At 35.0% G+C, this 13,141-nt stretch overlaps 1 protein-coding gene across 1 annotated transcript; it reads left to right on the forward strand.

The window, feature by feature from the left end:
* Window positions 1–2,583: 2,583 nt before the first annotated feature.
* Window positions 2,584–10,800, forward strand: LOC142628236 (putative potassium transporter 12). The gene is made up of 9 exons (XM_075802296.1): window positions 2,584–3,310; window positions 4,873–5,101; window positions 5,196–5,444; window positions 6,706–6,756; window positions 7,247–7,507; window positions 8,403–8,455; window positions 8,555–8,669; window positions 8,804–9,058; window positions 9,545–10,800. The coding sequence occupies exons 1-9, from the start codon at window positions 3,047–3,049 to the stop codon at window positions 10,591–10,593; spliced, it is 2,526 nt and encodes an 841-aa protein (XP_075658411.1). The 5' UTR covers window positions 2,584–3,046; the 3' UTR covers window positions 10,594–10,800.
* Window positions 10,801–13,141: the final 2,341 nt, after the last annotated feature.

Below are 13,141 nucleotides of genomic sequence, written 5' to 3' on the forward strand. Positions count from 1 at the left end.
GCTTGATAGGGCATTTAATTATATTGCAGCTTTTGTTTTAATAGGGTACCAATGACATTTTCCTAGCAAGGAGATACCAATAGTTGTTCACTCACTCACAATTGCATTATAAACCAATTTTTTTATCTAGCCTTTTGGCAACAATATCTGCTGGTATTTATTCATGAACTTGATTATTTGTAGTGGCGTCAACTATATATATACTAATCTTTCCATTTTTTTCCCTTGGATAGTTTCGGCAATTTGCTTGTTCAAAATTTTACTAGGCAATGTCTCTGTTTTTTACAATGTAAAGTAGGAACTTGCTTCTAATTTAATATAGTAGTTCTACCAAAAGAAGAAGAAGAAGAAATGGAGGCTGGGAGGGTAGGAATTATTAAGGAGAGGGAAAAAATTGCTATTAATTAGGTAAATGAGTTGGAAAACAATAAATAGTCAACTATATTTTTTAAACAGTTAGATCTCTTAGAGATCTATGGTGTAAAAAATGTGTAACGTCAATAGAGTTACACCAGGTGTAACTTGAATCTATCTCTCAGTAATAAAATGTCTCATCAATTGGCTGAATTTAGGATTAATGTACTACTACGAATGTTCACTACATTTTGTTGTTGTGAGCCATGGATGTAAACAATTTTAAATCCATTTCAATAAAAATTTTAACTTCCACTCAAAAATTTATGGTATTATTTGTTTGTTTATCATTTTTATAAGTCTATGTGAAATTCAATTTACATTTTTTTATAAGTATTAATTTACTTAACCATCAAAAATGTTACGTACCTTTTCTCGGTTTTAAAAGTAATTGATAAATTTTAAATTTAAGCTCTTTTTAATTTTTGTTATGGATATATAGTATGTACGTTTTAGACCCCTTAAATACAAGTTGTTTAACCTAGTTATTTAGCCAAGTGATTAACTTAGGTAAATTATTCAAATCTAGGTTAACATAAACAAATCATATCATGTAAAGCAGTGCTGAAAAGTAAATAACACACGATATGATAACCCAGGAAAACCAAACCGATAAAAAACCTGGGAATGATTTAACTTAGCTATCCTCAAGGTAAAACAAGATCCACTATGAAAGAATTGGAGTTTTACAATAACGACGTAGACCACTAACATCTTATTGCTACCTCAAGTAGAAAACTTACTACCATGACCACGTGACAACTCCAAATCCACAGACTACTTCTTTCTCATATCCATAGCATCCACAAGTACACCACTTGTATTTCTTGAAGTTCTTTAGACGACAACTAAATGATCACCAAGCTCTCGACATCAATTTCGATCTTGATAACCCTAAGTATGTATGAAAACAAATACTTCTAGATCTCACAAGAGATTCACACACACAGTATAAACAATAACCACAAAACGTGGCTAGGGTTTTTCCTTCTATACTTAAGCCAAAACATAAAACCCAACACGTCAAACAGGCTTAGGCTGAGTTGGAAAAATTCTGCAGAAAAATAATCTACACGAGATTCGATCGATCAAGACTAATATTCGATTGATCGAGCCTTGCAGATTTACATAATAAATCCTGCAGTACACTTGATTCCAACTATACACATAAATACACTTTGAGCAGCCTAATTTTAGACTCTAAGTTTTTATCATGGTTTGTCAATATTACACATTGAAGTTCTAATACATTTAAATCCTAAATCCTTAGAACCTAACATAGTAAGTAGCTAACTTTTAGGATTAAAAAACTAAAATTTTGAATTAAACAAAAATTGATAACGGTTATTAAATTTTTTTAAAGAACAACAACACCAAAAAAATGTGTATTTCTTGCCATACATAAAATTTTAATTTTAAGCTTTTATTTACTTCGGTTATGGATGTGTAGTAAATGACTAAATTTTAGGATTAAAAAACTACATTTTAGGATTAAACAAAAAATGATAATTTTCATACATATAATTTGAAAAAAAGAATAACATCAACAACACCCAAAAAAAAAAAAAAGTGGATGTGTAGTTAATAAATTTTAGGATCTTTCCCCGAGCATTTCCTTTAAGAAAAATGTTATTAATTTACTACTCCATAAAAAATGTTGCGTACATTTTTCTCAATTTTAAAGATAGTTGATATATTTGAAATGTAAACTCTTTTTAACTTTTGTTATGAATTAAAACACTACATTTTAGGGTTAAAATTGAGCCTTTTCCCATAAATTAAAAAAAAAAAAAAAAAACTGGATACACATCTGGAGCATTTCCTAAACAAAACACTACATTTTAGGGTTAAAAGTGAGCCTTTTAATAAAAATAAAATAAAACAACAAAAAATGGACTCTTTTACCGCAAAAGGAAAAAAAAGGGTAGTTAGAATTGCTCATATTTATTCTGACCAAATAAATATGAGTTATAATTGTCACAAATGTGAACTTAATTATTGTCAAATAGATCAGGCCCAGAGTACAGTATTATAATTATAATTGAACCGTAAGTCAAATTTTAAAACATCATTCAACTCCTAAGTCGAAGGAATTACGGTTCAGTTGAGTAAGTGACCAGATCACTTTCCTAAAATTACTGAGAACAGATGGAGAAAGAAATTGGCCAACCAGAACTGTTTCTGTCTGAGTGTTAGCCAATAGCCAATGGAGATAATAAGGGCCGTGTCACTAGGAGTTAGAACTAAGGCTTGATTGTTGAAGTTAGAACCTGACAACCAGAGCTTTTGTTTAACAATGAGAGGTTGCAGCAACAATTATTGTTTAGGACTATCGTTGTTTCTATGTCCCAAACAGCCAACAGCCAAAAATTGTCGGACACAATTTCATTTGAATAAACAATGAGAAGTTGCAGCAATTTGCTTGCAAATTTGTGCATCAATAGCAAATTTTTGTTTAGATTTTATAAGAAAATCTTTTAACGTTCACTAGTTCTGTGGATTATTGCTGAAGAGTGAAGCACTTGAGCCAAGTGGGTATCGTTTTTTATTTTTATTTTTGGTGCAAAAGCTGTGATTTTTGAAGTGTTTTTGTACAAAAGCTGTGATTTTTGGAGGTGGGTTTGGTGGAAATATGGAAGAACATGATGGGATTGAAGAGAGCAGTGGGAGGTTGACGGGTAGTAGTGTTAATGGTGGTGGTGGTGGCAGTGACTCTAGGTGGGTTGATGGTAGTGAAGTGGATTCAGAGTCACCTCCATGGTCACTGCTTGATGAAAGTGAGACCAGAGAAGAGCAAGGATCTTTAAGGAGGAGGCTGGTGAAGAAGGCCAGGAGAGTGGACTCTTTTGATGTTGAAGCCATGGAGATTGCAGGAGATCATGGCCACCATACCAAGGTATCATATACTTGCAGTTGTTTCAAATTGTGTACTATCTTATTGGCAATTTGAAGAAACCTGTTTATCCATTTTTACTAAATACTGGTGCTCATTAGAAAATAATACTTGTGGCTGACTCTGTGTTGAAGATCTATAGCAGACTCCAAAATTTTGGTACTAAGGCTTGATTGTTGTTGTTTTTGTACCTGTGCTAATTTTGTACCATCTTATTGGCAATTTAGAGATACCCATTTATACATTTTTACTTTATACTTGTGCTAATTAGAAAAGAAATAAATTTGGCCAATTCTGTGTTGAAGATCCATAGCTGACCCAAATTTTTGGTGCTAAGGGCCTAAGGCTTTATTGTTGTTGTACTTGTGCTAATTAGTTGTGCCATGTGATATTTATGTTCAAATTCATCAACGAGGTCTTACATTTTATGAAATAGGGGTAGAATATATTATGGGAGTTTGGAATAAAGTTAATGCTTTAATCAAGAAAAGTATCTTAAGAGTGATTTTCTTCCATTTTTTAAAGAAAAAAAAAAATCTGACTTTGCAAATTGTGTACTATCTTATTGGCAATTTGGAGAAACCTGTTATCCATTTTTACAAAAATTGTGTACTATCTTAGTGGTTTCATGTGATGTTTATTTTCAGATTATCAACAGGGTCTTAGATTTTATGAAATTAGGGGCAGAAAATATTATTGGACTTTGAAATTAAAATAATTGTTTAATAAAAGGAAAAGATTGAACCTTTCTGTTAAACAGTTTTATCCTTAAAGTAGGGTATTGGCATAGAGTCGTAGCCGTAAATTGAAAAAGATAAACGGAGTGGTTAAGTTGAGTGACCTCAAGTACCTCCTATCATCATGTTAACAGGCTTTAACAGATTTGCTTTATGATGCACTCTGTGTTGGAGACTTAAAAGAGTCATCTTGAAATGTGGGAGGACTTATATTGTAGGCAAGAGCAGTCAATCTGGCTTTGTGTTGCCCATCTGGTGGAGTTTTTGACTATTGTTCTTTTAAGTGAAACCTCAGGCATTGGTTCCTCGGTGGGTAGGTGTTATTATGGTCATGTCCATGTAGGGTCTTCCATGGACTAGTCACCCCCTATCCTTTTTTAGTTAAAAAAAGTTGAAGCGAAACACTAGTTAAGTGAACATTTAGAAGATGGCAGCACTAGCAACAAGACAACTTGTATATATTAGTGAAGGTGGTATACTGTTAAAATCCAGATGTAGAAAGAAACTCTTACTTTACATTTTAGTGTCCTATTCTATGATGAGTGTGAAACAACTTAGCAAGTTCTCATAATATAGTGTCTTTATCACTTCAAAATTGACATTCCATGTGAAGAGCACAAGGCTTCAGAGGCAGTTGAGAAGGAATAAGCTTCAACAGTCCCAACTGCAAGTCTACAAGGAGAAAGCCCTCATAAATTACTCGCGCACACACACACTCTCATCTATCCACAGCCAGAAATACTTTACTTGATCCTGTAACAAAAACTTTACATGTCAATGTAATGGACTGTTCCTCTTATACTAAGACGATTGCTCACAATGAATCAGGATATCTCCATGTGGTACACTATTGCATTAGCGTTTCAGACACTTGGTGTGGTATATGGCGACATGGGTACAAGCCCTTTATATGTCTTTGCTGATGTGTTCAGCAAGGTGCGTATCAAGTCCCATGTTGACATCTTGGGGGCTTTATCACTAGTGATGTACACAATTGCTCTTCTTCCTCTGGCAAAATATGTTTTTGTTGTACTCAAAGCCAATGATAATGGGGAAGGTAAGTGTTCTCTATTTTTAGTTACTGTCTCCTTTTATTTGCTGTCATCTGGTAGAGGATGTGATTGTTAAGAAATTTATGATTTCAATTGTAGGAGGGACATTTGCGCTGTACTCACTGATTTGCAGGTATGCAAATGTTAATATGCTGCCTAATCGCCAGACAGCTGATGAACAAATATCAAGTTTTCGACTCAAACTACCCACTCCAGAGTTGGAAAGGGCTTTAAAGATAAAAGACTCGTTGGAAAAAAGATCATCCTTGAAAACGCTTCTCTTGCTATTGGTTCTTATGGGTACTTCAATGATTATAGGCGATGGCATTCTAACCCCAGCAATATCAGGTACATTGTTGCATAGATATAAAGATTAGGCACTGATACCAATATTCCTATTACTGAGGACATTCCGTTAGAAATACCTAAATTCTACCAGATGTATCGTACCACTAAGTATTTCATATTGTAATTACACAGTTTGTTTAGCCCAGAAAGGATTCATGTTTTAGTCTTTTATGAAAATATGCATTCATTTGTTTTGAATTAAATAAAAAGAGTCAAGATAAGAAGTAGTTCCATATTTTACAAAATTTGACGAACCCAAAAAAAGAAGAAAAAAAGCTATCTCTCTAGTGCACCTCACCCAAGGTTCACTTCGCTAGGTCAATTCATGCTTCGATGCCTTCCCCGCTTACTATTTACAGTTAGCTGTTTTTTGTTTGTTTTTTTGTTTATATTTTAAAATAAGCCCCCACAATAGTATATTATCTTCTGCTGGATATTTACTTCTGCTTACCAGGGTTTGGTCCTTTGACCATTCTACCCTATGTGATGAAATCTGTGTCTGTAGTTTTGTTTGCTGAGCTCTGCCAATCTCCTCTGCTTTGGAATTATCTAGATATCATAAAGTTTTTCCACCTACCCAATTTTTTAGCCTAGGGTCTCTCTGCTTGCAGACAAAGTCATGTATGTATAATTGTGTTCTCATAATCTATTTAGGACTACATGGACACTGCCACTTCTATCCTAGTTGTATATTCTATAGGCTTGAAAATATGAAGATAAGCAGATGCTTGCCTGGAGTGAGTTGGTTGCATATTTTTCTGATATTGTTAAACTCCTTGCCCATGGTTATCTTACTTTTAGCTTCCATGTTTTGTTCATGGGCAAAGAATATTTGCTCCTTCAGAAGGAGCAGAAAGCTTGCCTTAAAGGGGTGCAGAGCTATCTATTTGGAGATAACATATTTGGTGCTGTAGGGACACAGGCTTTCTTGACTTGATTGAGTTAACCAATATCTCTTTCATCCAGCATCATATATGTTTGAAACGGGAATATCCATACTAGAACCGTGCAACAATGGGCCTTGTTATATTTTATATGAGATATGTGCTAACCATGATTAGCAGTCAGTGTTCCTTATGCTGGAACAGAGACTTTCTTGACTTGTCCAAGTCGATTATTGGCACTTTCTATTCACTGTCTTATTTCTTTGAAGTGAAATATTCTTATACTACACTCCTCAATTTGCAACAATTTGCGCTATCACTTTTGATAGGTGACATTAACTGCCTGAGGTTACACTAATGTATATTTCTTGTTGCAGTGATGTCTGCTGTGAGTGGTCTGGAGGATGAAATAGAAGGAATTAGTACAGGTGGGTATCTTTGTTTTCACTTAAAGTATTTAAGATTTGTTTATTACCAGGATTTCAAGTGAAAGAACTGAGAGCAGGTCTGTTGTGTGATTCTGAGTTTTTATGTTTCCTTATGATATCTCATCAATCATAAAGAAGTTTCTAAATGCATCAATATTTTGGAGGGGATTGATTTGTTGGACATTTTTCCTTGGAGCAGCATGACTTCGACAGTGACATCTTTTGTTATATCTCTTTAAGATATAAATTTGATGCCTGTCCACATGGATCATTTGGTGACCACACTGCATTAAGCTGGACTGCCTGAACAATCTAATTAGTCACCGCATTACAAGATACAGATTTAAGACTAATTAGCGTTTGCATTTTGAACCATCTGATTGATGCATTTTCTTTTTCTATAGACTTTAGCTAATGAAGAGATGTGGGTGACAGACCAATATTAGCATTTTGAACAGGGTAGTTTATAATCTGAATGGTTCTTTTTCAGGTGTTGTAGTTGTTATTTCAATCGTGATCCTTGCGTGTTTGTTTAGCATACAGCAGTTTGGGACTGGTAAAGTTGGTTTCCTGTTTGCTCCTGTACTTGCTTTGTGGTTCTTTTCTCTGGGATCTATTGGAATTTACAATATAGTCAAGTATGATATTACTATTGTAAGGGCATTCAACCCAGCTTATATCTATTTATTCTTCAAGAGGAACAGCACAGATGCATGGTCAGCTCTTGGTGGTTGTGTTCTATGCATTACAGGTACATCTCACCTTCATATCCTTCACTAAACTGGAAAAATTTTATCGATATCTGTGCCAACCAGCAGAGATTTTCAGATCCCCCCTAATAGAGATAAGATTATACCTACTTTGTTTTTGAAATATCCTAACCTCATCAGCTGCATTTTTTTTTTTTTTTAAATACCCAAGTGTTTCTATAGAAGTGGAAACCTGGAAATCATTGCATCACCCAAAATCTTAGGTTTAAATGTTCCATTTAACTCAAGTTGTATAACAACCGTGACAAACAGAACCGGTAATTAAGTCAAACAAGGAGAGGGGTTGGGGGGGGGGGGGGAGGACTAAAAAATTTAGTATTTTGTGCATCTCTGGTTTTCTGTTTATCTCTCACACTGCCACCACTACAAGGCGGGATGGGGCAGGGGGAAGGGCTTACAATTTTGCTCAACTCTAGTATGGAGCAAGATCAGGATAAGTAGATATCTATGGCTGGGAGTGCAGGGTGAGGTATCCATCCTGGCCTGTCCCGCTCTGCCCCATTGCCATTTCTTGGCTATGATGCCTAAAGTTCATAATAGTTGGTTTGACCTAAACTGGAGGGGTATTTTATTTTGTAAGTTAAAAACCTATCTCACCAAGGGCTTTCTGAGATGATCTGCTGGCTAATAAGTATGCTGAATTATTTTTCTTTTCTTGATAGGTGTTTTCACCTAATTTGGTGGTTTTACTGTGCTGGTAGATACCATGAAAGAATAAGCCTTTTCTGGAAATTGTTAATGAACTTTTAATAAATCCAATGAATGATAGCTTCCATGTCAGAATGAGAAATGGCCTTTTGTTCTTCCTTTTTTCAATTTGTGCCATAAACTTGCAGAAAGGAGCCTCTTTGTTGAGATTTCTTGATGTTGTTGCAGGAGCGGAAGCAATGTTTGCTGATCTAGGCCATTTTTCTGTACAAGCCATACAGGTATGTTTCTGCACTACCTCAATTTTATTTCTTCCTTGAATAACTTCATGGATTTGCTTTAATGGAAGGTTATTGTAATTAACCATACTACTTACACAGATTGCCTTTACTTGTGTGGTGTTTCCCTGTCTTCTCTTGGCTTACATGGGCCAAGCTGCTTATCTGATGAAATCGCCTGAATCTGCAGATAGTATATTCTATGCCTCTGTGCCAGGTGACACTTTCTAATGACATGGCTTCTTATATTTGTCCAAATTACCGTAATATTTTATGTTATATTCAAGAGAAACGTGTTTATATTAAGCACTCATATTTACACTTCTGATCTTGGAACTTGGGAACAAACAGATGCTCTATTCTGGCCAGTTTTTGTGTTAGCAACCCTTGCTGCCATGATTGCCAGCCAAGCAATGATATCTGCTACATTTTCATGCGTAAAGCAATCAATGGCTCTCGGATGCTTTCCAAGGCTGAAGATAGTTCACACCTCAAGAAAGCGAATGGGTCAAATTTACATCCCTGTAATGAATTGGTTTTTAATGATCATGTGCATAGTTGTAGTTGCTATCTTTCAGAGCACCACAGATATCGCCAATGCATATGGTTAAGTATCTTCCTCCTCTTCTTCCTGGGAAGTGTCTTTTAAGAAAATAGTAGAAGGTTTTATACAGAAGTTCTACACTGCATTATGCCTTTTCAATCGATTTACATATTCTAATGTTTTTCATCAAATATATTGTGAAAATAATCCGTGTATGTTTGAGACCTGGAGGTCAGTAGTTATTGCTGGAATTACAGTATATGCTTATCTTTTCACTCAGCACGTGATGCTTCACTGCTAGACACACTCTTTTCGTTTCCTCAATAAATTGTGTCATTTTGTGTTGACCTTTGCATGGTACTAAATGGCTGAATTACATATAGGTTGATGATGGCAAATAATCCCTTGAATCCCAAAGTCGTTGATCTACTATTGGACAGGACCATTAATGTTTATTTATTAACAACATAGGGAATTTTTGGTTCACACATACGAACACTATCCTATGGAAGTAATGTCTACTAAAACCATTCAATTTGTTCTTGCAGGCATAGCTGAAGTTGGTGTCATGATTGTGAGCACCTCCTTGGTTACACTTGTAATGCTTCTAATCTGGCAGAAGAACCTGTTTTTGGCTCTCTGTTTCCCACTTGTTTTTGGATCAGTAGAGCTCATCTACTTGTCAGCTGTGCTAACTAAAATCAAAGAGGGTGGTTGGCTTCCACTTGTTTTTGCTACTTGCTTCCTCTGTGTGATGTACACTTGGAACTATGGGAGTGTGTTGAAGTACCGGAGTGAAGTCAGAGAGAAGATATCCATGGACTTCATGCTTGAACTAGGTTCAACCCTTGGCACTGTAAGAGTCCCAGGAATTGGATTGCTTTACAATGAACTTGTCCAGGGGATTCCCTCCATCTTTGGGCAGTTCTTACTGAGCCTTCCAGCTATCCACTCTACAATAGTGTTTGTTTGCATTAAATATGTCCCAATCCCAGTGGTTCCTCAAGAGGAAAGATTTTTGTTTCGAAGAGTTTGCCCAAAAGACTACCATATGTTCCGTTGTGTTGCTCGATATGGTTACAAAGATGTCCGGAAGGAAGACCATCATGCATTTGAGCAACTTTTGGTTGAAAGCCTAGAGAAATTCTTAAGAAGGGAGGCTCAAGATCTTGCGTTGGAGAGCAATTTAAATGAGTTGGAGTTTGATAGTGTTTCAGTGAGGTCGAGGGATTCTGGAGCCCCTGGTGTTGATGGGAATGATGAGCTTAGGATTCCATTGATGCAGGATCGAAGATTGGAAGAAATAGGAACTTCTATCTCAGAAGTTTCCTCGGCTTTGCTATCAAGTGTCACGTCGCAGGATGAAGACCCAAGTCTGGAGTATGAGCTTTCAGCTCTTCGAGAGGCAATGGATTCTGGATTTACTTATATGCTGGCCCACGGAGATGTGAAGGCAAAGAAAAACTCGTTTTTCTTGAAGAAATTGGTTATAAATTACTTCTATGGATTCATGAGGAGGAACTGTAGAGCAGGTACTGCAAACATGAGAACACCTCACATGAATATCATTCGAGTGGGAATGACATATATGGTGTAATCTGTTTGTCATGTTTTAAAACTGCCTTATTCATTGACTTTGTATTCCCATTGCAATCTCTATGCTGGACCCTTGATAAAGGTTTTTGAAACTAAACTAGGAATGATAAAATCTTACCATGGTATTGGCTTCCTGTTGTAACTCTGAGAATCCATTATAGGTTTCTTTTGTCTTCAATGCACATTCTCTTCTATCTTCTCTTATCCATTCTGTGATGTTTGATGTCAAGAATATATTGGTACAAGAATGCTAGAACTTCTATTCTTATCAGATCTCTTTGTTGCCTTTGGAGATTTCCATTTACTGTCTTCGTGTCTTAGTTGTTACTTGTTAGTGCTGTGTTGTGGTAATGTTGTTTTGATTGCTGGTTTGGTTTGGCTGTGTGGTGTTTGCATTGTTCTGGTATTTTTGCTGGATTGTTGTACTTTTTTTTGTACTTAATACTCCCTTGTTTATTAATAATATTTTTTATTTATCTCTCTGTCTCACACACGCATACACACATATATCACAAGCAGTAAATGTATTCCTATTCTCTGGGGATTATACTGAAATTTTGCCGAACATGGAGCGAGAACACAGTAAAACAAAAAGCCATGCTTATCTGTTGTGCTTCACCTTAGCTTTGAGCATTTGCACCAATTCATATAAATAGCATAAAGTTCAAAATATAGCTAATGAAGCCCAAAAATCACATTAGATCATGAACCAGTTATGCAAAATGAGATTGTGTTACGGTGCTTGAGCAAATATACAAGTCATTGTAGCTTATTCAAGATGATTTTTTTTTCTTTGTGTTTCTTGAGAGTGAAGAAAGAGAGTGGATGGTAGTTATGTGTGAAGAGAGAGAAACAAATTTTAAAAATCAAGGAAATTTGATATCTTAATGAAATAGAGTATATGATAGATAATCAGATGTGAGTGTTTTAAAAAATAGTTAGTTAAAATAAAAATGGGTTCTTATTCTGAAATAAATAATAATTTTTGCACAAGTTGATGCAAATGTTAAAAGCATTTTATTCCACTTTCAAATATTTTGGACTTGGGTTTAGTTTGGTTGAGATTATTTTCACACAATAAACTCAAAATAAGCTGATCCAAATGCATACTTATATATTTCCAACTTCACAGTTGTGTAGTAACTTGCAAATAGTAAGCTTCTCCAGTATAGAACAAGTCATGCTCAGGGTTATTCATCAGAAAAAGAAAAAGGAAATCATGCACATTGTTTATTGCAGTATCTCTCTCTTGCCAGTGGTGCTGGCAATTACTACATTTCTTTACCACCACATATTTGGAGTCCTCAGTTGAATCCTTGTGGAAAGAAAGATATTAGTTGTTGGGCCAATTTTGGATGCTTTTCTTTTAGCAAGAAATGCAAAAGCAGCAACAACCTTTTTGACTTTATTGCCTTTCAAGGACTTTGATTCTTTTAAATTATCAGCATAAAAAAAAATAAATAAATAAATAAAAAGCAGACATTTGCTTTAGGATGTATGCTACTGGGGAGATACCTTATGTCCTAGTCATAAACTTACCATTCATATTAGGCCCTGAAAAGGAAAAAAAAAGAAAAGAAATGTTGCATGTTACTATCATATATCTTTTGTCAAAATTTGTATCTTCCATTCCATGATTGAAAATTCAATGCAACATTTCATTTTACCAGCAAAATATACTAGTACTATGGGAGGCTAGAAGTGGTGCCTTATTATTATTATTATTATTATTTTCTTTTGTTAAATATATACCCCATTCTCTCTCTCTCTCTCTCTCTCTCTCTCTCTCATTGCTTCATTCTTTTCGTTTCTATGCTTGCTTACTTGTTTGTCTTGTTGTAATTTGACTAATTTCTTCTCTCCTCTGCGCTATAAACATGGTTATGTTTTCTACTTAAATTTATAGACCCCTTCTCCCTTTTTTTTTTTTTCCTTTTCTTCTTGTGCTTTTAGTTTTTCTACATCTAATTATACGGCTAACGCGGGCTTCTTTTTTCTTTTTCTTTTTTTATACTATAAATTCTTGTTTTTTTTCCTGATTCTTAATAATTTCATGATTTATGACTAATGTTGTTCTTTTCATAAACTACTTAGAGGGTATATATAAGAATTATTGGGCTAGAGTTAGGTATACATGAGATTACAAAATAATTAGGGCTCTTGGGCCATTTCACATAATTAACTAAATAACCCAACATCCTTAACAAAAGTATTGTTAGAGGTGGGGTTAAGTAAAAATGACGTTACTTTAATCATAATTTGTCAAGTCAACAGTTGAAAAAAGATTGTAAATTTTTTTCCCGTCAACATCTTATAGGTGGTTGTGTTTCTAAGAACTTCTATGCCTAGCAAAATTTTGGCAGATTAGGATTCAAAAGAGGGTTTAGCTTTTGGCAGGACTGGTTAATATATGATCAGATGGGAACTGTTAATGAATAAACCTTTGCTTAATCACATGAGCTTTATAGGTTAAAAATGTTGCATCTTGTGAAAAAACTCCAATAAAAATTTGTAAACGTATGCACAGAAACAGAGTTTTGAAACTGTCT

This window comes from Castanea sativa, chromosome 3 (assembly GCF_040712315.1).
Source record: "Castanea sativa cultivar Marrone di Chiusa Pesio chromosome 3, ASM4071231v1".
NCBI classification, from domain to species: Eukaryota; Viridiplantae; Streptophyta; class Magnoliopsida; order Fagales; family Fagaceae; genus Castanea; species Castanea sativa.